The following is a 24,820-nucleotide window of genomic DNA, read 5'->3' as shown; positions in this document are numbered from 1 at the left end:
CAAACACCATAAATAAGATCCAAAAATCAAAGAATCGAATGAAGACAACAGCTGGGGACTAGATGCCAAAAAAATCGAACATTACGAGTTCAAGCAACGCCCGAAAGAACCAACCCGCAGTGCCTAATGCTATTTACCGACGATGAAGACGATGGTAGGGAACGGGTCATTGACTTCTGTAATGTATGAGAGAGAGGGGGTGGGCGTGGGGGTGGGCGTGGGGAAAGTAATTAGGGTTTGCGATGAATTTTGGTGATATTATTATTAATATTAAATATTTGAATTAATATATGATTTATGTATAAACAAACTTTCTATCTGATTTTTGAAATTGAATCTTAAAAATATAAGCAATTTTTTTATTGATAAAATGACTTTTAAAGTAAGTTTTTAGAGTTGTTCTTGGGTGACAACCCCTGGACGTAGTCCACGGGGCTTTAGCCAAATTTTTACTTTATGATTATTTTACTTGTAATCTTATTAATAGACTTAATTATTTTTTAATTTACTCCTTCCTCGTTGTTCATCACATCAATGATAAAGAATAAAGAGGTCGGTTTTGCGCTTCTTATAGATTTAAGAATAATATTAATTGTACATTCATTTCCTTACATATAGGATGTCATCCCATTTGTTTCCAAAAAAATTGTGGGTAGAAAAGTTCTTTTTTTTTAAATTGTCCAATGATGTGTTGCCATGTGGTATAATGTTAACAATTATGTAAAAGATAATGTACATGTAGCATGATTTTAGATTTATTTCAAAAATTATAAATCTCCAAAATAATAGATAGAAATACCGTAAATAAAGCCATTGTGATGCTCATCGATGGATTTAATGAACTACCCGTAGTTCGTCTTGGACTAGGTCTATAATTGTTCTCAATAGTTCATGTAACAATAAATCCTATTGTATTTATTGACATATGTTGACTTTGTATACCATTTTGTTGTAAATAAAGGATCTTATAAGTTTTACTCGACCTACCCAATTAGACATGTAAGTGTAAATTTCATTCACAATAATTATATTATCATTCAACGTCAATTACGTAATTATTCTTTAATGCCGTTCAATTAAATAACTACTATCAAATAACTCCATCCAATCTTGTCATGTCAGCTGACTGAATAAATATCGTGACAATAAAAACAAGATGATTGTCATGTATTTAACTAAAGTGTTTAAAAGATGATGGTCATCAAGTTTTATTTTTATTTGATTAAGTGTCTACTAATTTTTTAAATAGTGCGCTACAAACATAAAAAGTCAATGAACGTACTTTGATAAAAAGTATATAGACCAGCTTGATACAATCAAACAAAGTAGGGGACATACAATGCAATTTCCATTGCAGAATAGTTACTTGTTCGGCCCGACTTCATTCGGGTCGACCGGACCAACAGCATATAAAAAAGACTCGCCAGTCTTAAATCGACCGCGCGAATCCAAACTCTTTTTCTGCAAAATTCCAATTTCACATTCAAAATCAGAAAATGAACCTTATCAAGTGCATATTCGTCTCTATACTAGGGTTTATTCTTTGCGTGAACACTGGTGTTTCCGGCGAATCGCCGACGTGCTTAACGGTTTACAGAGAAGGCGGTGCGCCGGCGGTGTTCCAATCCCCTAAATGCCCTCGCTGGAAGCTTTCAAATTACAACTCTGACATCAAACAGCAGCCCCAATCACCGACCACCACTTGTCAATTGGCGATGCACCAAGGGCGCCGTAAGTCTCAGGAGGATCGCGTCCTATGCGCTCTCGACATCCGTATTCCTTTTCCCGGTAAAAAAAAAATTGATCTGTGTAAAATAAATAAATTAACTATAGGGGATAGAAATATGTGTCTCCTGATAAAAGTTTTGGTGCTTAATTTTTGTGTTGAATCAGGTGCTGATGGTATAAAGGAGGTGACAGTTGGAATTATGGCGGTTTTTGATGGGCATAATGGAGCTGAAGCTAGTGAAACGGCTTCGAAATTGTTGTTAGAGTATTTTATTTTGCATACTTATTTCTTGCTCGATACAACGTATTCCATTTTATCAAGGAAATGGATGGGCAAGCTGCCAACTACAGGAGACGAGGGCCTTGTTTTTCAAAAGCCAAAGCTGGATGAGGAGCTAGATCTTGGAAGGTCTTTCTTCTCTTTTATTCGCTTATGGAAAATGCTCATTTTTGTTGCCTATTTATTGAAGTTACAATGTCAGTGAATTAGGGTGAAGATGTACCAAGCTTTAACGTGCTAAGGCATCTTAATACCTTAAAATGAGCTTTAAAAATTGCTCAAGATACTTTTGAATACCGTTAGAGCTGGTAATACAGGTTTTGAAAATTTAATTCGAAGCTCAAGAAGCTTAGGCAAATTTGCTATATATTTCCCTTTATTAACTCAACAGGCAGCTAGGAAATTTGTAAGCGTAAAATCCGGTTAAGCTTAGCTTATATTACATTCTAAAAGAGCCATCAAGCCTGAGCAAATATAAATCTGCTGAAGCCTATTTATAGCTCGAGTATATAAAGCAATGAAATATAATTTTTCATGAGTATACAGTAACAGTTGAATTTTTGTATCAACATTTTTTAAAATGCAAATTGGAAGAAAATTTTGTAATAAGAATTTATATAAGCACATGTCATGACTCTACATACTAGAATGTTCCGTGACTATAAAATCAGCACATGGGGAGGATGAAAACCAGATTTGAAAGATTGTTAGCCTTGGGCAAAACAGAATTTCCCTCCCTCCTCTCTCCAGTCACTTTCTCTATCCCTTTTCTGAATCTCTATCTCCGCTTCTTTATCTCTAAATCTGAAATTCTTCTTCTTACTTCTCTTAATCTCTCCCTCCTCCATTTCTTCACATTTCCCAGCATTTCAGTTTCCCTTTCAGCTCACATTTTGTTGTTATTTGTGTAATTTCAGTTCAATTAATGAAATCCCAGCTGGGTTATTGAATTCCAGTTTAGTATCTTAATTGTGTGTTGATTTTGGCTGCAATTTAGCTGGTTTTGGTTGTAGATTTAGCTCAACCATTACAACGCAATCTATTTTTTATTTGATAGGGAAAGGAATTTTCATTTTGTTTATATCCAAGCTTTAGATCAATGATGCAATTGTTGGATACTACTGCACACGCTGTTTCATTCTGCCAAATAGTTGGTAGCTGACAACACAACCTTATACCTGGACCACTATATTAACAAGAATGAGAACAATTTTATCAATAAATTTGAGGTTGCTTCTTGAATCAATTTTATTCAGCCATTTGATGCACTACATCCAACAAAACCAGATCTTTGCCATGCAATTAGATCATATTAATTTTGGCCTTTCTTCCCTGGTCTAACTTGTTCTAGTGGGATCTTTTCGTTCTTGGGAATGAGTGTTTTTAGCTTTGCACAAAATATGTCCCAGCCACCCATGTCTTCCTTTTTTTTTAAATTTTTTTTTTTTTATTCTCAATTGTCACTTCCACTCGTTGCATATATCTTCTTTCCTTTATCATTTTATTTTTGCCACACATTGTCTTCCGTGTTTATCTTATGAACATTTTGCGTGCTAACGCCCAATACCCAGTACCATAGAATATAGCTTATCTAATAATTCTTTTTAGAACTTTCCTTGTATCTCGAACCACTGTATCCGCAAAAAGGTAGTTAACAACACTGACAGGAAACTGTTTTTGATGATTTTTGGAAGTGAGCAATTGATATTGAAATTTTTTCGTTTTAGTTGGACACAGTACTCTCATTAGAATTTACATGAGGGTTTCTATCATATTTGGGAACGGATTCATGCTTTTTGGTTTCGACTGATATGTTAGTTCAGATTTAAAGGTACTCTATGAGGCATGTAATTTTTGATTTTTAAAAGAAGTGTGTAAGCATGCCTGGAAATAAATTACAAACCTCTATCCAGGTTCAAGGTGACATTATCGGAAATTTTAGATGGACTTTTTCCCTTTGAAATATTGAGAGAAGCATTGCTTAGGGCAATCCATGATATTGATGCAGCATTTTCTAAGGTGAGTTTTGTGGATTTGTCTGTCTTTTTTCTTTTGAAAATGACGATTTATGAGCTAGTAATCCTACTCTTTTCTTTATGTTACTATTTTATTTCTGAAGGATGCATCTACGAACAATGTCAAATCAGGCACCACAGCTGCAGTCATACTTGTGGCAGATAGTCAAATTCTAGTTGCTAATATTGGAGACTCCAAAGCATTTTTGTGCTCTGAAGTGTATCAGTCTCCTTCTGAGGCTAAAGGTCAGACCTAAGTTGCCTCTTTTTCGAGTTCTAGAAGAGCAGTACCTTTATTACTAGCTTTTACTCTATGGCTTTTGTTTGCATACACTTGGTGAATAGAACTTCTTCTCTTGGAATTGATTGAAGTATGAAAATTTCAAATTTCCTTTATCTTACAAATTGCAGCAACTTTATTACGGATTTTCAGACAGAGAAGCAACGATGTTGCTCCTTCACCTATAAAAAAGTACCATAGCTTAAAATCAGCTGCCTCCAAAGGGTGGATTTTTTTGATGGCTAAGGAACTGACAAGAGATCACCATCCAGACAGAGATGATGAAAGGTCCCGAGTTGAATCTTTTGGAGGACACATCTCTAACTGGGGTGGTGTAGCTCGAGTTAATGGACAGTTGGCTGTTTCCAGAGCAATTGGCGATATTCATTTTAAAAGGTGAGATTCAGTGCCTCTGTTCTGTATTTGTCCTTTCACAGATAGATTATGCTTACAAAACCATGTGATAGGTTTTTTAACCAAACAAATAGTTCTACAGGTTCATTTGCACTTATCACTTCCTGATTTTTCCTAGTAAAAAATGACTAGAGGTGCAATATCTCATATGGTGTTTATATGTTGTCAGTTATGGTGTAATATCAGTACCTGAGGTGACAGATTGGCAACCTTTGTCAGTCAACGAAAGCTATTTGATTGCTGCATCTGACGGTGTTTTTGACAAGCTAAGCCCACAGGACGTTTGTGATATTTTGTGGGAACCACATTCTGATGTCAACGTGATGTCAGAATCCTCTTCTTCTTGCTCATACTCATTAGCTGATTGCATATTAAATACTGCATTTGAGAAAGGAAGTATGGATAACTTGGCGGCTACAATTCTTCCATTGAGATCACTGGTTCCTTTTCAAATTCTGTTGAAGGACAGGAGTGATAGAGAGGATAAATTTGATTACTCATCTCCCGGATATCAGAGACTGACAGATGATGATTTAGGTAATTTCTCTGATCTTTTCCTGAAGCCAATCTGGATTGTTTCAAGTAGGAAACTCAAGGAAGAAATTTAGGTTTTCTTGGGATATCTTTGTAAAAAACAAAATTGGACAAGAGTTCAGATCGTTCCCCCCCCCCCAAAAAAATAAAAATAAAAATAATAATAATTTGTTTTAATTGTTTTGGTGTCGAACTCCTTATTCTTCCCTGCTTTCTGATGCTTTAGCTTTGTGAAGGATATGCCTAAATACATCTACTACTTTATGCCATATCCCCAGCCAAAGTCATGGTAAAAAAATTTCTACCCCATGAGTGAATTTCAACTCAAGCTAAATGACATATCCCCTTCATATTATTCTCCTATTGACAAGAGTAAACTCCCAATTTTTAGCAGCGCAATGTATCCCAATCCTAGTTTGTTGGCAACATTTAATTACTACAGTTGAGACATGTTTTTCACATGGACATGGATCTCTTTCATATGCTTATTTTTGCAATTAAAGGCTTCTCGTTTCCACTTGAACTATGTTTTTAGTAACTGCTGGCTGTGTGGGATGTGTTATTTCAGCAACATATCATGTTCTTTTCACATTGACCAGACCTTTTTATATTGAATCTGTACACTACCTTGCACCTTTTTTCATTTGAAGTATCTGTTTAGTAACATGATAATTTTTTTTCGCTGTATTATTAGGTAATGACAACACTTCAGCACTCATAGGATTGGATCACTCTCATCCGGTCATTGCCAAGTTTGACAGATTATTGGTAATACTTGCACAAGAAAGTTAACTCTTGTCCCCTTTATGTTTTTGGCTAATCTTCTTGCTGGCTTCAAATTTTTAGTCAGTCACAAGCTTTTAGACTTGTGAAAGTTTTTATATTAATATTTATGTATAATGAGATACAATTTTATTAGATTGAATTTTGTATTATTTGGATATGCATTGGTGATTCCTATGGAAACCTTTTTCCAATTATGAGCATGAACTTAGACACTGATCCCATCCTAGGTTTCATCCCAATCCCAACTCTTGCACTTTGTGCAACTGGATACGACTAAGTGGAGATTTCTGGTTCATAGCTCCGGTGAAATGTGAAGTATCACTATTTTAATGAAGTATATATTATTATACAAGAGTTGTCTTGGAAATGTTTTTTCTTGACTGAGCTAGTAGTTATTGCAACCCGATGGTTTGTGCACACATTCATAAACAAGTCAATGGGATGATTTGGAAAAAGGTATGGTCATATGCTTGAACGTGCTCGTAAATTTCAATGGTGAGAGCAAGAGGGAGAGGAATATATGGAGAGCGTTGAAATCTTTTCCTTGGGGACGTGGTTACAAACAATGTGGGAATTTTATACAGGGTGTATCTTTGTATAATGAATTAACGATGGGTTTTACACAAGTTGAACATTATCCTATTGCCACCACGATATTCTCTTTGGTTTCATGTCCTTGAAACCTCGCGGGACTTCAATATTTGTTATTGGCTCCATTTTCTTGTTGATTATAAATGACGACAGCTTAGGGAAAGTCGGTTTGGGTGAGACATCTATACTTACCTGTGATTTCACTATAAATAATCTTGTCTTTGCAATATGTTCTATACAATCAGACTTATTTTCACTTTCTCGATTACATAGTTACTAGATTGAGTCCCTATTCTTATCTTCACTCTATTGTCGTCAAGTCCTATAAAATTCTGTGACTAACAATACAATTGGTGTCATATACTTAAAATAAATAAATAAATAAAAGAATAAGAACATTGCTTATGCCATAGAACCTTAGACCAATGTTGGTGTTATTCAAAGTTTCCTTTATAAATTTCACGTTCAAAAAGGAAAGAAAAAAATCGAGAGCTCTAAGAGGATTAGATTTGTAATATCAAAAATTTTTATTTCCAGGATATCAACTAATTTGATGGGAATCATCTGTGGGAGTTACTGTATTTAACTAATCAATTCCCTGTTATATAGCTAACCAACTAGTCAGAGTGAGTTTCTATTATCCACTATTTGTTTGATGGCACTTCACGTGTGATTATCCCTGGGTATTGTTATATCTGAAAGTTTCACCGAGTCATGAATGTAAGTATCCTGATTGGCCTCATTCATCACGTATTCATGCAAATTTGATACATTGTCAAGTTTTGTGATGAATGATGGGTTTGATGATATTGTTGGTCTTTTCTCTTGCTGCAGGTTGAAGGAAAACACAGCGACTTGGGATGTTATTATCTATCTGAGAACCTAGATGTGAATGATGATTACACATTTTGGGTTCAAAAAGATGACGAAGAATCTATTTATGACCTACCTCACGCTTTACCTGGTGGTGATTTCTTTTGTGATGGTAAGTAAGAATAATGGTCATATTTGAAAGTTAAGTAGCTCCTGTGCCAAAACAATCTGTGTCTTTCAAGTCCCTCAATCATATGCACATTACTGGGTTCTTACCTCCACCCTTCTTTTCATGAAAAAAATAGAAAATAGTAATAGACATTGGAAGAAAGGGGAAAGTAGTTAATATTGTTCACTGGCGACCTGTTTCATAAATTTTTAACTGAATTATTAAATTTACCTCTTAGTTCCGATATTTTGCCAAATTACGATGCAGAGAGGGAAAGTCTATTTTTCTATGTTTTGACAATTAGAGCAAGTTGTTTCAATGGCTATATATTTGCACATATTAGTTATAATTGAATTCTTATCATTCTTTTCTGATGCAGATGGGCCTTTGAATTTGTATAACGATCAACTTATGCATGTGCATTATGGAATATCTGCTGATGGGGATAAGGATCAATGCATAAACTCCAAAAATTTTGCCAGATTTCTCGGTTTTCTGGAATCAATTCCTTTCCATCATACTGGTCTAAATGATCATGGAACACCAGACTCAAGGTACATTCATTTTTTAGTTAAATTTTTTATTCATGCTGCCGCTTTGTTTTATTGCTATAGAAAGACAACGTGTTTTATTGAATAATTGATACATCATTTATGTCTAGCAGGTATTTTAATATGATAATCTGGATTTTTAAGAATTTTGGCCTTTCTCATGGTTAGCAGTTTTACCAATGGAGATATATATTGCGATTGTAAGCCTTTTACAGATAAGATGTTTGAGGAACATACAATTTCACTATTATCTCAACTCTAGAAGAGGAAAAGTGTAATACGTTTTCTTGACTAATATCTTGCTGTTATTGAGCATACAATTATTTATAATTTTAAGCTATTAGTGAAGGATTTTATTAATGATTTACCTTAATTCTTGACCAAATAATTTTTTATGCCTGTGGGTCCAGTAAGATTTATTCTGGTTAAATAAGTTTTTTCTAAGCTGGAGTTCATCCACTGGTTCATGATTCTCTGTGGAGATAGAAACTATCTTGCATGAGATGCGGGAGTCATGAAAAAGGTTGTGTTGAAGGGCTGCTCTAAGATCAATAATGCTTGACATTGTCCTATCTTCCTGCATTAAACCTACTTTTAGCTCTTAACTGTTTCATCAATTGTGATATTTTGATCTTGGGTTATAAGTTAGTCTTGTATATGAAATATCCTCATAAATAGGTACATACTAAAGAAGCGATTTGACCATGGATCGTATGGAGAAGTTTGGCTTGCTTTTCATTGGAATTGTTCTCATCTTGACAAGGCTTCAGAAAGAAGGCATAAGGAAAAAGATCTTCCTCCTAGAACTAAACATTTGGGGGCATATGATGAAAATCTCCACAGAAGTTCATTTTCTGACTATTGCAATGCTAGTCTTTCTGATAACATGTACATTTTGAAACGTATAATGGTAAATCTTCAAACACTAGCGTCATTACTTATTGCTTTGTTACTTGTCTTGAATTACATTTCTATGTGATTATGATTATAAGGACTTTACTTTGAAGTTGTTAAGAGTAAATGAAATGATTTGGTTCCACAGCATCAACATGTATCTTCATTTTCATAGTTACGATGCGTATCACTGAATTGAGATTTACATGCAAGAACTTAATATATAGGTGGGTCCACTTGCCAAAATCTAGTGGGAGCAACTATAGGGATGGCAATGGGCTGGTCGGTCATTTCCATCCCCCGTCTTGTCGGGTATTTTTGTCACCTTGCCCCACTCCCATACCTGATTAAAGTGGGACGGGACCCATTTTATTTATTTTTTATCTTATTTTATTTATTTTATGTCTTTTGTTAGTGAATATTATTACTTTTTGTTTTTCCAATTTGTTAAGAACAACTCATGTTCTCAAAATGAAAATAAATCTTTTATTTCTGTTTGATAAAAAACTTAATCATGAAAATAACTTTAAACGGAGGGCAAGACTGTGTTTCCGGTACCCATTTCGGGGAAACAACCCTGCCCGTCCCCACCCCATTTACCCAGTTATGCCGGTAATCTCCACCCCATTCGGGGCGGTGCTATGCGGGTATCGGGTTATAAGGATTTTCTAGACACTAGTTGGCTCTACCCCTGGCAGAAATGATTTACGGAGGAAAAGAATGACAAACGATATAAAATGCTAACTGTGTCTTTCTGACCTTATTATCTTGCTGCCAAATTTTAAAAAATCACACGTCATCAGGTAGCATATTTTTTCCGATCTTGCTCAGATTGTAGGAATCATTTTAGTTGTGCAAATGGTAGAAATTCTGAAAATCACTACACGATCACTTGTCCAATTTTTACCGTTCTTTGTTTAGCAGTGTCTCAGATATTCATCATTATGAGGTTAAATCATTGTAATGTCCTAAGTGATATGTTCTTATTGTCAATATTTATCTTGTAAACTAATTAGATAAGGTGGACATTTTCGTAGTTAATTTAATTATGAAAGGCTCGATCAATTCATGAATTTGAGTAGTTGATGCAAGCAGGTGGAGAGGGGAGTTGCTGTTTACTTGAGTGGGCTAAGGGAGAAGTATTTTGGGGAAATTTTCTTAAATGCTTCTACTTCTATAAGCGGTTCGCTATCAGTAGAAGTGTCAGATTTTTCCTGGAAAAAAAGGCGATCAGAAGTATATGGCTTCATGCAAACAAATAAATCAGTTGAGGAAGAAACTGAGGACCCTTTCAGTCTTGAGGATATGCTTTTTAAGAAAAGAAGGAAGATTGGAGCTGCTTTTGAAGAAGGGCTGAATCATATTGCGAGATATATTGAATCGTTTGAGTCACGATCTAATGAAATATGGCTCGTCTTTTGTCATGAAGGCGTGTCATTGTCAAAACTTCTTTATACAGCTGAAGAATTGGTTCTTGATGCTGACAAGGAAAGGGATGAACACAGGAAGCGTGTCCAGCTACTGCATCCTTCAAAATGGTGGCATTGGTTGAAGCAAACAGAAGCAGGGCAAGAGGAAATGCGTAACATTATATGGCAATTGGTATGGTAATGTTTTCATCTACTTTGCTTTTGTTGAATTTGAACTTTAAGTGTGTGGATGAGTTTACATTCTTAGATGTTGTCCTGGTGTAACAAATGCAAATTTGGTCGAAACTGGGCAACTGATAATGATTTTTTGAATTCTGAGACCACATATTCCAGCAGCAGTCAATCCAAATTTCACAGATAAATCGTTAGGAAATGGATAGCATTAGTCATTAAGAAGCAAGCCTGTTATCTCATCAATAACATCATAACCTTCTGTTTTTCTCAATAGCATTGCACAAAAAAGCATCACAAAATACTTGTTACTTCATTCTCAGTTAATGGCACTCAAGTCCTGCCATGATCGGAATATCACTCATAGAGATATCAAACCTGGTAAGAACATATCCATTACTATGCATTGAGCTCTAGTTTTTTTATATTTTGAAATGCTAATGGAGAATGTTGTATATTTTCTCTTGTAAGAAAACATGATCATCTGCTTCAAAGATGAAGAATCAGGGAGATGCTTGAGAGAGAGCCCATTTGGAGATAAGAACTACACTACTAGAATGTACTTCAGATTATATGGTCCTTTTATCGTTTTCCTTTTTATATTATTGTTTTCAACTTTCTCTGTCTATAACAGAGTCGGATCTTCCGCTTCTATTAGGGTTAAAGTTATTGCATTTGGAAAATGATCTCTCTGTTATTTGGCAGGCGCATTATAGACTTTGGCAGTGCAATGGATGAGTTCACAGTGAAGCACTTATACGGCTCCGTTGGACCTTCTCGGTACTAAATTATCCTTTTGGCAATTTTCTCTCTATATTAGATATATTGCCCCCAATGTCGCATTGAGGCATTATGTGCATTATGTTTTGCACATAATGCCTTCTATTTTGTTTATGATTCCAGTGTTAAGGAGTTGTTATAGGGGCTTTCTTTCAGCTTCTTGTTGCAACATTAACTTCTGTGTTTTTTTCTGTATTTCAGAGCTGAACAAACATCCGAATATGCTCCTCCAGAAGCTTTTCTAAATGTTAGTTGGTATCGGGCACCATCAAGGGTAACTACCAAGTATGCCAACCTTCTTCCCCTAGTAAATTGGTCTTAGTTTTCATATTTTTATTAGTTAATGTCTAGTACGTTGATAATCTCACATAATTAATATTCTTGAACTGATTGTGTTCTGACCCCCTTACTATCTTTTGTCTGTGGCAAATAAATTTTGGAATTCATGTCCATTTATTGTAAAAAAGTTTTGGCACATATGAATCACGCTTAAAGTTATTTTTCCGTTATATAGTTTTAATAAGTTCAAATAGAACAACCAGAAAAGAAATTGTTGTGGTGTTCTACATTTCCTCCAATATACTACAGCATGCTAATTTTAGCGCAATTACTAGGTTCTAGTCTTAACATTGGATCCTGTTTGGACAGATTACGTCAGTTTATTGAAATTATAGAACATCATTGACTTGAAAGGACATATGGAACGTTTCCTAGCTCCCGCTTGTGCGGTAAAGTTGTGCGTATAAAGAAAAAATATATCATGAAAAGAGGTAAAAATAAAGAAATTAAAAAAGGGTATCATAAGCATCCAAAATTCTAGGAGTCTTCTTCAGCCCAAGTAATATCAATTTTACTATTCATTGCTCCAGTAGTTAATAATAATATTCAAGAGAGCGGATATTACAAAGCTGACCGAATTGAATGCTGCTGCCAATCCATTTTGAAATGATTTTGCAACAAAATAGAACTGTCAGGGAGATTGAAGTACACTTTTTTGAATTCTACTAAAATTTGGTTATTATTACCTGTTTTCTTCTCCGTGGGATTTGTTAGACATTCCGTGCATCAATTCAAAATAACGGATGTCTCACCAACACAGGTGTCAGAAAATTAATGTGAGTGCCTACCAAAGTGCTTCTAATTATTGAGTAAAATATTGAGAATAATAGTCTTAACACTTCCTTAAGATTCTGAGTTGAAAAGTTTCGAAGGCAAAACGTTTAATGTTTAGTAACCCCCTTTTTCTCTTAGGGAACTGCATTTCTGTAATGGATTGATTTTTTACAATGAATTTGTCGCGTAGGTATGATATGTGGAGTGTTGGTGTTGTGATCTTGGAGTTGATCTTAGGATCGCCTAATGCATTTCAAATAAATGCTAAAACGAGAGCTCTTCTAGATCATCACCTTGAGGGTTGGAACGAAAGCTTGAAGGAGCTTGCCTACAAGTAAGTCTAGAAGATTATTGTGGGTGCACAAGTCTTTGAATTGATGTCTGACATACAAGAAGTTAAGCTTGTTTCCTTGAAGTTGATCACAGAAATAGTTTTTCCTTGATCACACAAATAGTTTTTTATTATTCCATCAATGCCAACTGCCAAGCTACTTTTTCTAAATGGTTCAAGGAAATGCAATATTTTTAAACCACATTAATAATTTTGGTTTACTTCCTTCTTCTAACCTGTTCTAGTTTCTTTAGCTCTATTCAAGACATTCCCCAACTATCTAAAATATTGTCCCCTTAATTTATCCAAATTGATTTCTCCACTAGTTATTTGCTTATGATGTTGTTCAATGTATGAACATTTTGTGTTCAGACATTTAATGCTCAAAATCATAAAGCATAGCTAATCTAATAACTGTTATGTAGGAGTCGACTTTAATTGGATAGGTATTTTCTTATCATGCACACTCCTATACTACTGTATTTGGTCCATCCAGTTGCAATCCTATTCAACACATAATGTTCCACTCATTAATAATTGAATCTAATTAGGTAAATCACTATTTGAAACAAAAAATCATTTCATTCATACTTTCAATCTTAGTTTTTGCTTGACTTAATTTAAAAAACTTTGGGATTCCAAATTTTTATCTATCAAAAATAAAAATAAAAATCTTTAGGATTTCAAATTTCTAACTGTTGCACCACTTTATCTAAAAGCTAACGTCGTTAAAGAGTGACACGTTTATTCACTTAAATCTCACTCACACAAAATGAATTCATTTTTTGTCAAAAGCCTCATATGTGCACAAGTTTAATAAATAGGTGATAGCAAAACTTGATCCCAAGAAATTTGCTTGCTCCAATACCATGATGAACCACTTCATTTAAAAGCTTAAGCTGTTAAGAGAGGACACGGATATTAAATTTAGTCTCCAACACTAACTTTTGCTACATTCTTGCTTCTAGACTTAGGGCTTTTATGGAGATGTGCATTTTGATTACTGGGAGTTCCTCAAAGCTTCACCAAAATTGGGGCTCAAATGGCCATGTGAGTTTAAACTTTCTTTCTTCATTGAATTCTTTTGTTGCATGCATGCTTCAAGCAAGGACTGTAGTTTACAATAAATCATTTTTTGCACGACTTTCTGCCTTTCCCTTAATTCTTTCATCAGTTACCATGTATAAGTACTTTACATTTAGTTATTTTTCAATCGCCCTAAATTTAAGTAAATCAATGTGAAATAGTCAGTCATAGCTCCAGAAGCCTCTCTAATATATGATCCAAGCCATCTAGATTCATATATTGCTTCACAGTAGGTTACTTTATTGATGGCAGACAAGGATCTAACAATTTCTAAGATGTTGCGTTTCTATCTTTGGCTGTTTTGTTCAGAGTGAATATGAATGATCGTTGACATTATAGTATTATTGACCACTTTCTTCTATTGTTGGTGCAATAAGTTTCTACTCTATGGATCTTTCTCCTTCCTCGAATGTCATGTCCAAGTAAACATCCAGTTTATGCTGGGTTCCTCCATTCTCGTTGTAAGGCATATCTCTCACATCTAACAGGCCATAGCAATTGTGGTTTCGCTGCAACTGGTTCATGTAACATGCTTAGTACTGATTTATGGGATTCAACAATGGGGGGAAATTGTATTGGCTTCCAAAGTATGGTGTAAAAAATATAAAGATGTGAGTTTCAACAAGAGGTCCTTCATAGCTCAGAAGACATTACAAAATTGAGATATAGCCTCAAACACCTTAATTTACAAATTTTAAGCCACGTTTTTGCAGTATGAGTATTTCAATTTGATATTCATGATGCTGACATAAATTCGATTCATTTTGGGTGTTAATTGCCAAAACATCTTAATTGAGAGGAGAGAGTTTGCTGGGATATGCTGGGTAGAGCTGTAGACTAGTTTACTTTGTCAAACTGTGATCTATAAGGTGGGAGCACATTAAATTTTCTATATATACAATACATATATACACACATACATATTAAATCTTGTCATATAATGTTATTTCAGGGTTCCATTTCACCAGTTCCCTGGAAGTGCTCTGAAGAATTCTTTTCTTATTACATAAAGAGTAGAGATCCTCTTAAAATTGGGTCAGTCTTCTGTTTAATGTTCCATTGCTCACTTCATAAGTACACTTTTCATGTAGTTAATCAGTGACTCACTGCTATTTCATGTCTTCCCTTCCAAAAATTTCCTCAGGTTTCCAAATATATGGGCTTTGAGGTTAGTACGGGACTTGCTACGTTGGAATCCAGTAAGTTTTTCTCTTACAAGGTTCAGTCTTCACCTTGTTGTTATAACTGGACCTTTATGTTACTACCATGATAGTTCGAAACTCAATGGTATAATATTTACTTTTATTCAATGGATTTGGATCACAGGAGGACCGTCTTACAGTTGATGATGCATTACGACATCCTTACTTTTCATCGCCTTCTGGAGAATGAGATCACGTAAAATCTTCGACAGTAGTCTTTCAGTTTGTAGTTACTTGTACAGAAAAGTTTATAATTGTCTATAGAATTTTGTCTTAGGAGCTATGGGCAAGCAATTGAACAAATACAATTTAACAAATGACATCTGAATGTTCGTTGTCATCCTCATTACTTGAACACTCAGATGAGACCTTGGACGTCTCGTTATGTAGAAGGACCACATGCAGTAACACATTCTGCAGAACGAGTTAAAAGATTCTTTCGGATTAATGCAACAAATAAAGAAAATGATACTACTAATCCGGAAGAGGGCAAGAAGCCGATTATCACTCTCACGTTGGTTACAAACACTAAAACCAAATGGTCAAGGGAAAATACAAATACTGACTCACAGCTCTCCTCTTCGTTGAACTGAAATAAATACCTAATGAATTCTCTTATCTATGCGTCATCTCTTGTTAATTCAGCTGACCATCTGAGATTGATAGTGGCTTCATAATCCTCGTTATGGTGGGAAACAAACAACCATCACAGCCGCCTCAGTTCATCTTCTCGAGTACATTTAACCTGAAAGCAATATATAAAAATCCAAAACATGCAGTAAAAATCATTATGTTTTCATGTTTTTTTTCAGATTTTTCTCAGGGTGTGTTTGAGCCCCTTTAATTTTGAAAACTATATTATGGAATAGTAGATTGATGGAGAGAATGCATGGTTAAAAAAGAAGGAAAAATTTTTAGTTTACGCGTATTATTATGTGACAAACATGGGCACACTCATATCAAATTTTGGAGCAAAGATTTATTCTCCATGCACAGGGAAAACCAAAACAAATGGCTCAAATAGTAGCACTATACAAAACCTAAATCATTCTAGCCATGTGCTAATGAAAAAGGTAAGTCAAACCAACCTGCACCATGTAGGCGTAGAGGGTGGTCTGATTTGGGGCGGGGAGCATGCATCACTTCTCCTTGAGTGCTCATTTGGTATCTGATGATTAACGTATATGTCCAATCCAGCACACGAGGCCATTCCTATCTTTCTCTTGCTCTTAAACCTTCACCTAACAGAGATAATGAGGAACGAAAGAAAAGTAGCACTTCTCGTGTTTCTTTTCTGTGTCTGTTAGTTACAAAAGGCAGCTTAATATTTATGATACCTGTCTTTTCTCTTCTCAAGATATCTTTGAACTGATGCTTTTCTGGTTGATGGACCTTCGGCTGTTCCAAAATAGAAGAAATTACATTAGAATGACATTTGGCAAAGGATACGGGGCAATATTCTTAGATCAACTAGGTCATTACTCGGTTCAGGTTCACTGCTCTTCCTTTCATAATGAGTAATGCCATTCATCACTTGTGTTAAGCCACGGTCTAGGTAACAATTGCATGACATCAAATGATGGATTCATTTAAATGCAAAGTCACATGACAATCTATAAAATGTAGCCACTTAGACGGGCACTCTAGCACCATTAGTTCTAAATAACATTATTCTTTTGTAATAGATCACTAATTTGCCTGTGATAACAAGTGAATTTTCTATTGCTTAGTATCCAAGGAAAATTTGTTAACTTCATTCAGCATATGCACTCAAAAAAGTATTCGCCAATCTAAATAAAGAGCATCATGGGCCTTTTGGAGCATATATAAACACAAATCTTTACTTCTTGTAGGGACGAGTCGTAATTAAAACCCATGCAAGAGGTTAGATGATTTTTCCAGCTCCAGGCGTGGATGTAAACCTCCCAATCCATATGGAAAATTAAGAATAATTTGTTCAATTTTGATTTCGGTTATAGTTTTCCGTGCGATGGCCCGGTTGGCCCAAATATTTGTGTTAACTCAGCCCTAGTTTGATTCTAATTCAAGCTAAATGCTCAATTAATCAAATCTTGTTGAAGATGCAACAATATTAAATACCATTTTCATGACATTTTTGAAACGTGAATATCTTATTTTTAAATTAGGCATTTTATTTAATGCATGTTTGATTAAATTTACTTTATGATATAATAGAAAATTTGTATTGATCGGATCTAAAAATTATTTATTTTAATAATTAGAGAAACTATACACTAAATGTTTTGCAAAGCTTAAAAGTAATTAATTTTTATTTCTACATACGTTTTCATATATTACCTATTCATACTTATAACAAAAAATTAATTATTTTGACTATGAAATAGATGATATGATCAAAATAAATAACTTGCTCTAAATTTGATCATGTCAATAAGAGAATATTTGTTAAAATTTATTTATAAACTAGTCTATATATAAGTATATTCTTGAAGCTCAACAAAATATGGACATCAATTAAATCTAATTTATTTGGATTCTCATAATTTTTTTTCGTTTTTTCTCTTTAGATATGATTCCCCACTCACTATGAAATGAAGTGATGCAGAAAATTGTTGTCTATACCACATAGTATTTTGAGACAATAACATATAGTGATGTATCATTGATTGCGTGTTTCGATCAAAGCTTTCTATTTGAAAATACTGGTAATCAAATTTATTTAGAATAGTATTCTTTAAATAATTTCTTAATTTTTCATTGTGAATATGTATCATTTGCTTATTTTGATCATGGTTCGGTTAGTTTATATTTTTTAGCGTAATCGTCAATTTTTTGTTTGGCAAGAAAATATAAAATGATTTAGTGGGACATTTTAGGGTGAAACATCTAGAGTTATTTTGTTTCATTGAGTGTTGTACACTCTGACTCTCTGTCATGAATGCCATGAGTTTAGCCTATTGTGACGTGAGTTCATTTAAAAAAATTTAAATTTCAACCCATCCTAACATTAATTTCTGGCTTTGCCCCGTATCCAACTCATACCCATCTTTCAGCTTTTTAATCCATTGTTACTCTGTGCAACCTTTTTAGGTATTGGGAGAACCCAGGTGCCTTTGGATTTGGGAAACAACTATCATGAGTTTTCTTTCTTTCTTTGTTTTTTTATTTTATTTTATTTTTTTGGTTTTTTATTTTTTTATTTTTTTGGTTTTTTATTTTTTTTGGAAAGCAAAGGAGCAGAACAATCAATCTACTATCAGCAGTAAGACAGGGTAGCTAAATCTAATTTTACATTATAAAATATAAAAAATCTGGAGATAAATCTAATTCTGGAAAAACCCTAGCATTAGCATGATGAACCAAAAAGTCTCCAGGCTCATAACAAGCATGAATCTTCCAGATAAATTTAGGAATCCCCAATTTTGTCTTTTTTACTAGCTTTCCACGATTCCTTAGTGAAAATGAGACTTCAATTATAATTATTCTGGTCAATCTAGAATCAGAAGTAGAATCCAGGCTAGGGCCATAATGGCCTGTGTTAGATCCCAAGTCCTAACAACACTATGCTAAAAATTCTATAATATAAGAATTTCACGAATTTTCTCTAATGGAAAATTTAATTGAACAAATTGATGGTCTCTATTGTTGGTGATCGTCAAATAATTAGGTCCTAAGATTCTTAGACCAATATATTTAACTCACAAAACTTGTCTTTTTATTAAAATGACACCAGTATTCCAAAGACTTCCAGAATTTCCTTGGGACTAGACATACTTTTCTTATCTTTTTCCTCTAATTCGCTCTAACTTCAAAGAAAATTAGTTGCAAAATTATATTGCTAAACATCATGCAATCAAGAAAAACTTATTTTCTATCAATTGACTTGGTTAGGTGCAAAACGCAGTTATATATGAACCACATCATTTTGGGCATCGTTCTATTATGGGAAACAGTTTGTCTATGACCTTTTTGGAAATGAGAATCAAAATTAGTGGGCTGAATTATGCAATGCAGACATATAAACAAGAAAATTACCGGGGCAATCTTCATGAAGCACATTACTTTCTTCTCCATGCAGTCGAGAGTTGTCACCCATTTTTGCTGTAAAAAAATGTATCTGAAATCTCAATAGGGTATCTTGTTTATAAAGAAATCAAATTCAAGATATTCAAAGCAGCAAAGCTCCTCAGGAACTCCCAGCACCTCTAACATGCCAGTAACAACTGGGACTATTTGATAAGAAAGCACCAGTACTTGTGCTAAATTTACCTTTCAAACTACTAAAGTGATGAGTTGCTTTCAATGTTGAGATGAGTGTGTGTGTGTGTGTGTGTGCAAGAGAGAGAGAGAGAGAGAGAGTTAAAATACTACTCAGGTATAAAATGATCTCCATAAGTTCCAAAAGAGTCTCTTCAAGCTCAAGGGTTCAGACAGATTTAAGAAATCATAATTACGAAAAGTATAAATTTCAGGCTCGGAAAGACACAGAAAAACCACAGAGAACTTGAAATTTAAATTACCTGTCTGCAAAGCTGGTGAGAGTACTGTTGCAGAATCTGGGCACAAATTGCCACTTATAGACTGTGAGTGGCATGGAGAAGGTTGCACTGGTGCAGTGCTGTCAAATGGAGGTTCCTGAGGGAACTGGTGCAGGCTTGCAGCAAAATGCATAATTGCACGTACCTGAAAAACATGTTAGCTGGTCATGTTAAAGACTGAAACATCGAAATTGCCTCAATTCATATGCAATAGAAAAGGAGCTCCAATACCTTGTCAGCTGGCACATCATCATATACATTCACTTTGCCACAATAAAATATTGTCATTTGTCCAGCTGGAATATTTGTTGAACCCACGGTTCTGAGACCATTAAGAAAAACCATCAACTTATAAAAAAGGAAAAAGAGGCATTTAGAAGAAACATCAGTGTTGTGTGGCGCAACCTTTATGCACTATACAATAGCAACTTAAAATAACACTCTTTATATAGGCTCTGTCACGACCTCATGAAAGCTGCAGATCAAATTGATTACTTGGTTTGAAGGGGAAAAAAAATATGACTAGAAGATTGGTCAAACTTTATCTCATCACCTCTAGAATCTCTCAATCTTGACACACAGATCTAATTTCTTCAAAGACTACGGGACATAAACGCATGAGTAAATTAATCAATAATGACAATTTCTCTTCTTTTTTCTGCTGCTGAACGTTATCACTTTATAGCGATACATCTATCAATCGAGTATTAAGACTATAATAGAGTTAAACTTTCACTGTCATGAGATCTTCCTCACTGTCCAGGTATTTTATTTTTCTAATGGCATGTTTGGGAAGTAAGCACAAATGGTTTGTGTTATACATAAATAAAATTGAGTGGTGTGGATCTCTCGAAATGTGTGGATAAAAAGTAGTTTGAGTGTTTATAAACAGTTTATAAACATGAGCCACATGTAGGCTATGTTTGGTATAGGCACAATGTTTTGAGCTTTCTTACATTACATGCAAACTCCAGATATTTTCTAGGAAGTACATTCAAGATGGCACATCTTAAAATCTTATCTCCCTCATGCAGAAAAGATTCTCTAAACTGGGCCCAAATACAAATACTCCAATGGATCTCTAGACAATCAGGCAGCTAAGAAGCATTCTTCTGTAAATCAGACTCGCTTGTTAATCCCCTCCATATGAGATAATTGTTATCGCTTCACCTTCTCACAGCCCTCCCTCCACCTAGCAACCACAGCACCACCAACCCCTATCTATGGTGCTATCTTCATTTCCAACATCAGACTCAGTTTTCCTCTTGGAGCTTTCTTCACCTGGTTTTTTGACAACCCACATCAATGTATCTTGGTGTGTGCTGTGAACATATTAGCTAATGATAACTGTACAATAAGACAACAGGAAGCTACTGAAGAGCACAAAATCACAGCATTCCACGAAATACACATTAAATTAGAATGCCAACAAAGGGAGATTAGCCATGGCAATGCAACATCTAAAATAGCAACTTATTTTTAATCCATGTACTAGAATATCTCTTGGCCAATATTCGAACTATGCAAATTGACAAATGGAACCACCAGTGTCTACTAATACCAGGGAATCGTACATAACATGGTCGCTTAATATGAATTATTCAAATACATTTAATAATCAATCAGCATGGCATCACTTGGATTGTGACATAGACAACCATGTACTGCCATCACTAGACGTGTACAGAAGATGTCATTATGGTAGACAAGGAAAGATAATTAATGACAATGACATTTATACCATTGTGCTCACATACATGATATACTCAGATCCTCAAACGGCCAGGCATGCATCTAATCAGTTATGTTCGGTTAAATTCAGCTAGGTTTCTAAAATTCAACAAAATGGACAAGTAAAATAAGTCAGTAACATAATGAATCAACGCTGACAATCAGTCACTATTTAAGACACGCCAAAATGCTAAATGAAAATCCAAAGAACAGTCACCGTTAGGATTGAGCTGATAAGCAAATCTAAAAAAATATATATAAATATTGGACGAAAGAATACTAAAGAAAAAATCAAATTCTACATAACCAATGCAGATTTCACGATCTACATAGCAAAAAAAATCAACTCTAACATGAGTAAATGTTACCAGGAGTACATTATTAAGATTTCAATTAAAGAAAACGATTAATATATTAAAAAATTGAGTATGTTCTTATAACTGACTAAAGAGCAAAAAAAAAAAAAAAAAAAAAAAAAAAAATCACCTAGAAGGAGCAGATTCATTGTTGACGGCAACCAAACTCCCAGACAGATCACCAGAAGAATCCTTTTTCCCCGGATCCTTTCTCAGAAATGGCAGTTTCTCTTCTGCTGATTCAAGCGTTCCCTCAGAAACCTACATTTATTTAATTAACATGAAAATTTAACTCGTAAAAGATAGTTAATTTAATAGTGTCACTGAAAAGGCAGAACCTGCAAAGAATCTTTTATTCCCTTTTTAATGTTAAAAAAAATAACCGAAAAAAAAAATGAAAATTAAATTACTCACGCGCTGTGGATTATCATCATACTCATTATTAGCATTAGTAAGGCGGGGAATGTAAAGCTTTTTGAGAGGTTCAGCTTCAGTGTCTGACGACGTCGTTTCAAGTAGCCTCTTGAGCATTATCACCTGCTGAATCGCCTGCGATTTGTTCCACGACGGCCTCCTCATCCCTACACCGAAACAAATTCCTAGTCGAAACATATATCGTCTAAATTCTTTTCTTATTTTATATTCAGCCTTCATTCTTTGCTTAAATTTCGTTCTGGTGTCAATCAAAAGCATTACCTTTCTCCTTAAGATAACGGCGGCAGTCCTCGCGGGTAATCTGAGAAATGTCATCTTCTGTGAGCTGCTGAAGCGGCTTATCGAGAGGTGACTTGGGGATAGTATCTTCCGGCAACATGGCGACGGATTCCTGCATCAATTTGACCCAATTGTAGTAAGATCGATGGATTATGCTGATAAATGGCTGAAAATTGGGGATTTTGTGGTGGATTACTGCTGAGTTAGCTAGAGTAACAGTAGAAGAGGGTATTTCACTTCACTGTGTGTTTTGGACTAAATTTTAACCACTTAAATAATGGGAAGTTAGGGGCGACATAACTGCAACCCCAAGGCGCCACGTAGTTGCCCTGTCATTGTTTACTATTCTTTGAAGGGTAAATTAAATAAAAAATACAAGTAGTTCACTCATTCAATTTGTCCAGCGAGAAAGTGCTATTTTTGGAATATTCTTAAACGGGTAATTATGGGCCCAAAAAAGATAAAGGGAAAACCATGTAACTATAATACTTTAAATACATAATTTCACATTTAACAAACTTACAAAAATATTTCAAAAATCAAGTATTACATATATTTGTAAGATATTATTACGCATGAAATTAAGAAAACCACAATAATCTTTCTCTACACAAATGCCTCAATCTACCATACACACCCCAATTCACCAACCATACCCACTCCAATCTACTATAATTCGATGTTGGTGAGAGGCTGGAAGAGGGATTGCAGTGCATTGGATCTTTGAGCGACGACGATGGAAATAGTGTCGGATGCGAGGATTAGATGGACGAATGGAAGAACCGATCTTAATCACCCTACCATTGTCATTTTCCAAATTTAGGGTTTCGATTTCTTTTGTTTTTCCTGTGTATTGTTTTCCTCTTTCTTTAGCTATTGGTGAGAGAGACGAAACGTAATGGTTGGCCTTACCGAAGGCGGCAAAAGTAACGAATAATTTTTCTATAAGTGTGTCAGCCGCGCCTTTTTGGATAAGAAGCAAACAGTGTAGACTCTGAGGACTCCGCTGTTGCAAACAACACTTTTTTAGGTGAATTTAGGAGGTCCATAGGCGGTGATGCACATGAGAAGCAACAAATTGAAACTAAGTTGGGAGTTAATTTGTGAAATTGCTATGAAAATTGAAATGAAATTGAAGAATGTGACTTAAGCTTAAAGATGTTAGCACCTAGTTTTTCTTCCTTTCTTCTCTCTCCCTTTTTTTCGCCTCCCTTTTTCCTCGTTTCTGCTCTCTGTCCTCTACTTCCTATTTTCAGCCTCTGTTTCTATCAAATGAAGAAAATGGATACAAGTGCATGCTAGGTAGTGGAGCGCTAACTCCAGTTTTTGCAAAGGAAGTCCCAAATTTTCTATTCTATCAAACATTTGGTTGATAACTTCCAATAATAGATAAGAAATCCTCAAATTTCTATTTTATAATAAAAGACTAGCAAGTGAAGTACTAAACTTAAAATAAAGGAAAATGGTGTGATTTATGACTAATAGAAATAGTGTGATTTGTGCTAAGAAAAATTAGTGACCGTGATCGATTAATTGTGTAGTTTGTAATTAATAAATGTAACACTGTATGTCTTAACATTTATAATTAATAATTCTGTGACAATGTATTATTAATTGTCCCTGTATGTATGTGACTAGGTATGTGTAAGTTTTTATTGTTTGTGACAAGATCTATGTAAGTTATTATTATTCGTGACTATGTTTGTCTTTAGTGTGATTGTTTGTGACTAGGTTTAACTTAATTTTGATTGTGTGTGACCAGGTATTTTTTAAATGTGATCTTTAGTGACCAAGTTTTTCTTAAATATGACTATTTGTGAAACAAGATCTTTGTAAGCTATTATTATTTGTGATCATGTATGTCTTTAGTGTGATTGTTTGTGACTGGTTTTAACTTAATTTTGATTGTATATGACTAGGTATTTCTTAAATGTGATCGTTAGTAACCAATTCTTTCTTAAATATGACTATTTGTGACATGATCTATCTTAATTTTGATTATATATGATCAGTGTCACATTGACTATGACTATATGTGACTATGTCTATGTTAACAGTGTTATGTAATCTAATATGCTAATGATGACTTTTGTGTGACCAATTTTTGTTAATTATGTCTATATGTGACCTTTTATATATTTATTGTGACTCTTTGTGACCAAGTTTGTGTTATTTGTGACTGTCTATGATCAGATGTATTTTCAGTGTGAATATCTATGACTTGTAATGCTTTCATTGTGACTTTTGTTATCTAACTATGACGTATTATTGTCTGATTGCAACTTACATTAATCAAATTTGTAATTGTATGTAACCAAGTCACTAACTTAT

The 24,820-nt window shown here is 34.5% G+C and overlaps 2 protein-coding genes across 6 annotated transcripts; one reads left to right on the top strand and one right to left on the bottom strand.

Annotated features, from left to right (window-relative positions):
* The first annotated feature begins 1,429 nt into the window (after window positions 1–1,429).
* LOC111411818 lies at window positions 1,430–15,508 on the top strand. 3 transcript variants are annotated; one of them, XM_023042434.1, is made up of 20 exons: window positions 1,431–1,788; window positions 1,894–2,137; window positions 3,922–4,027; window positions 4,128–4,269; window positions 4,435–4,699; window positions 4,887–5,254; window positions 5,946–6,019; window positions 7,463–7,613; window positions 7,990–8,164; window positions 8,840–9,071; window positions 10,151–10,662; window positions 10,934–11,037; window positions 11,128–11,215; window positions 11,362–11,436; window positions 11,638–11,721; window positions 12,740–12,883; window positions 13,849–13,930; window positions 14,919–15,001; window positions 15,111–15,165; window positions 15,293–15,508. In XM_023042434.1, exons 1-20 carry the CDS (start codon window positions 1,497–1,499, stop codon window positions 15,356–15,358), a joined length of 3,342 nt encoding a protein of 1,113 aa, XP_022898202.1. In that variant the 5' UTR covers window positions 1,431–1,496; the 3' UTR covers window positions 15,359–15,508. The 3 variants fall into 3 exon arrangements, 2 of the variants coding, with proteins under 2 accessions (XP_022898202.1, XP_022898203.1); XM_023042435.1 differs by having other exon boundaries at window positions 1,432–1,788; window positions 10,151–10,657; window positions 10,980–11,037; XR_002705903.1 differs by lacking the exons at window positions 12,740–12,883; window positions 13,849–13,930; window positions 14,919–15,001; window positions 15,111–15,165; window positions 15,293–15,508 and having other exon boundaries at window positions 1,430–1,788; window positions 11,128–11,232; window positions 11,638–11,683.
* An 84-nt stretch (window positions 15,509–15,592) lies between these two features.
* LOC111411820 (protein TIFY 4B-like) lies at window positions 15,593–22,757 on the bottom strand. 3 transcript variants are annotated; one of them, XM_023042436.1, is made up of 9 exons: window positions 22,472–22,755; window positions 22,190–22,374; window positions 21,906–22,036; window positions 19,920–20,010; window positions 19,671–19,833; window positions 19,186–19,251; window positions 16,506–16,566; window positions 16,257–16,403; window positions 15,593–15,913 (listed from the first exon to the last, which is right to left on the bottom strand). In XM_023042436.1, exons 1-9 carry the CDS (start codon window positions 22,605–22,607, stop codon window positions 15,886–15,888), a joined length of 1,008 nt encoding a protein of 335 aa, XP_022898204.1. In that variant the 5' UTR covers window positions 22,608–22,755; the 3' UTR covers window positions 15,593–15,885. The 3 variants fall into 3 exon arrangements, with proteins under 3 accessions (XP_022898204.1, XP_022898205.1, XP_022898206.1); XM_023042437.1 differs by having other exon boundaries at window positions 22,190–22,356; window positions 22,472–22,753; XM_023042438.1 differs by lacking the exon at window positions 15,593–15,913 and having other exon boundaries at window positions 16,282–16,409; window positions 22,472–22,757.
* Window positions 22,758–24,820: the final 2,063 nt, after the last annotated feature.

Source organism: Olea europaea, chromosome 16, assembly GCF_002742605.1.
Source record: "Olea europaea var. sylvestris chromosome 16, O_europaea_v1, whole genome shotgun sequence".
NCBI lineage: Eukaryota > Viridiplantae > Streptophyta > Magnoliopsida > Lamiales > Oleaceae > Olea > Olea europaea.
This window is presented reverse-complemented; position numbering and strand designations above follow the sequence as displayed.

Bases quoted from the DNA above. Each gene is read 5' to 3' on its own strand.
- LOC111411818 (XM_023042434.1), top strand. From the start codon at position 1,497: ATGAACCTTATCAAGTGCATATTCGTCTCTATACTAGGGTTTATTCTT. The intron at 11,038-11,127 runs GTAAGAACATAT...TTCTCTTGTAAG, and splicing joins TCATAGAGATATCAAACCTG to AAAACATGATCATCTGCTTC. The intron at 11,437-11,637 runs GTACTAAATTAT...TCTGTATTTCAG, and splicing joins GGCTCCGTTGGACCTTCTCG to AGCTGAACAAACATCCGAAT.
- LOC111411820 (XM_023042436.1), bottom strand. From the start codon at position 22,607: ATGCAGGAATCCGTCGCCATGTTGCCGGAAGATACTATCCCCAAGTCA. The intron at 19,834-19,919 runs GTATTGGAGCTC...CATGTTTTTCAG, and splicing joins ATGATGTGCCAGCTGACAAG to GTACGTGCAATTATGCATTT. The intron at 19,252-19,670 runs GTAATTTAAATT...ATTTTTTTACAG, and splicing joins CTCACCAGCTTTGCAGACAG to CAAAAATGGGTGACAACTCT.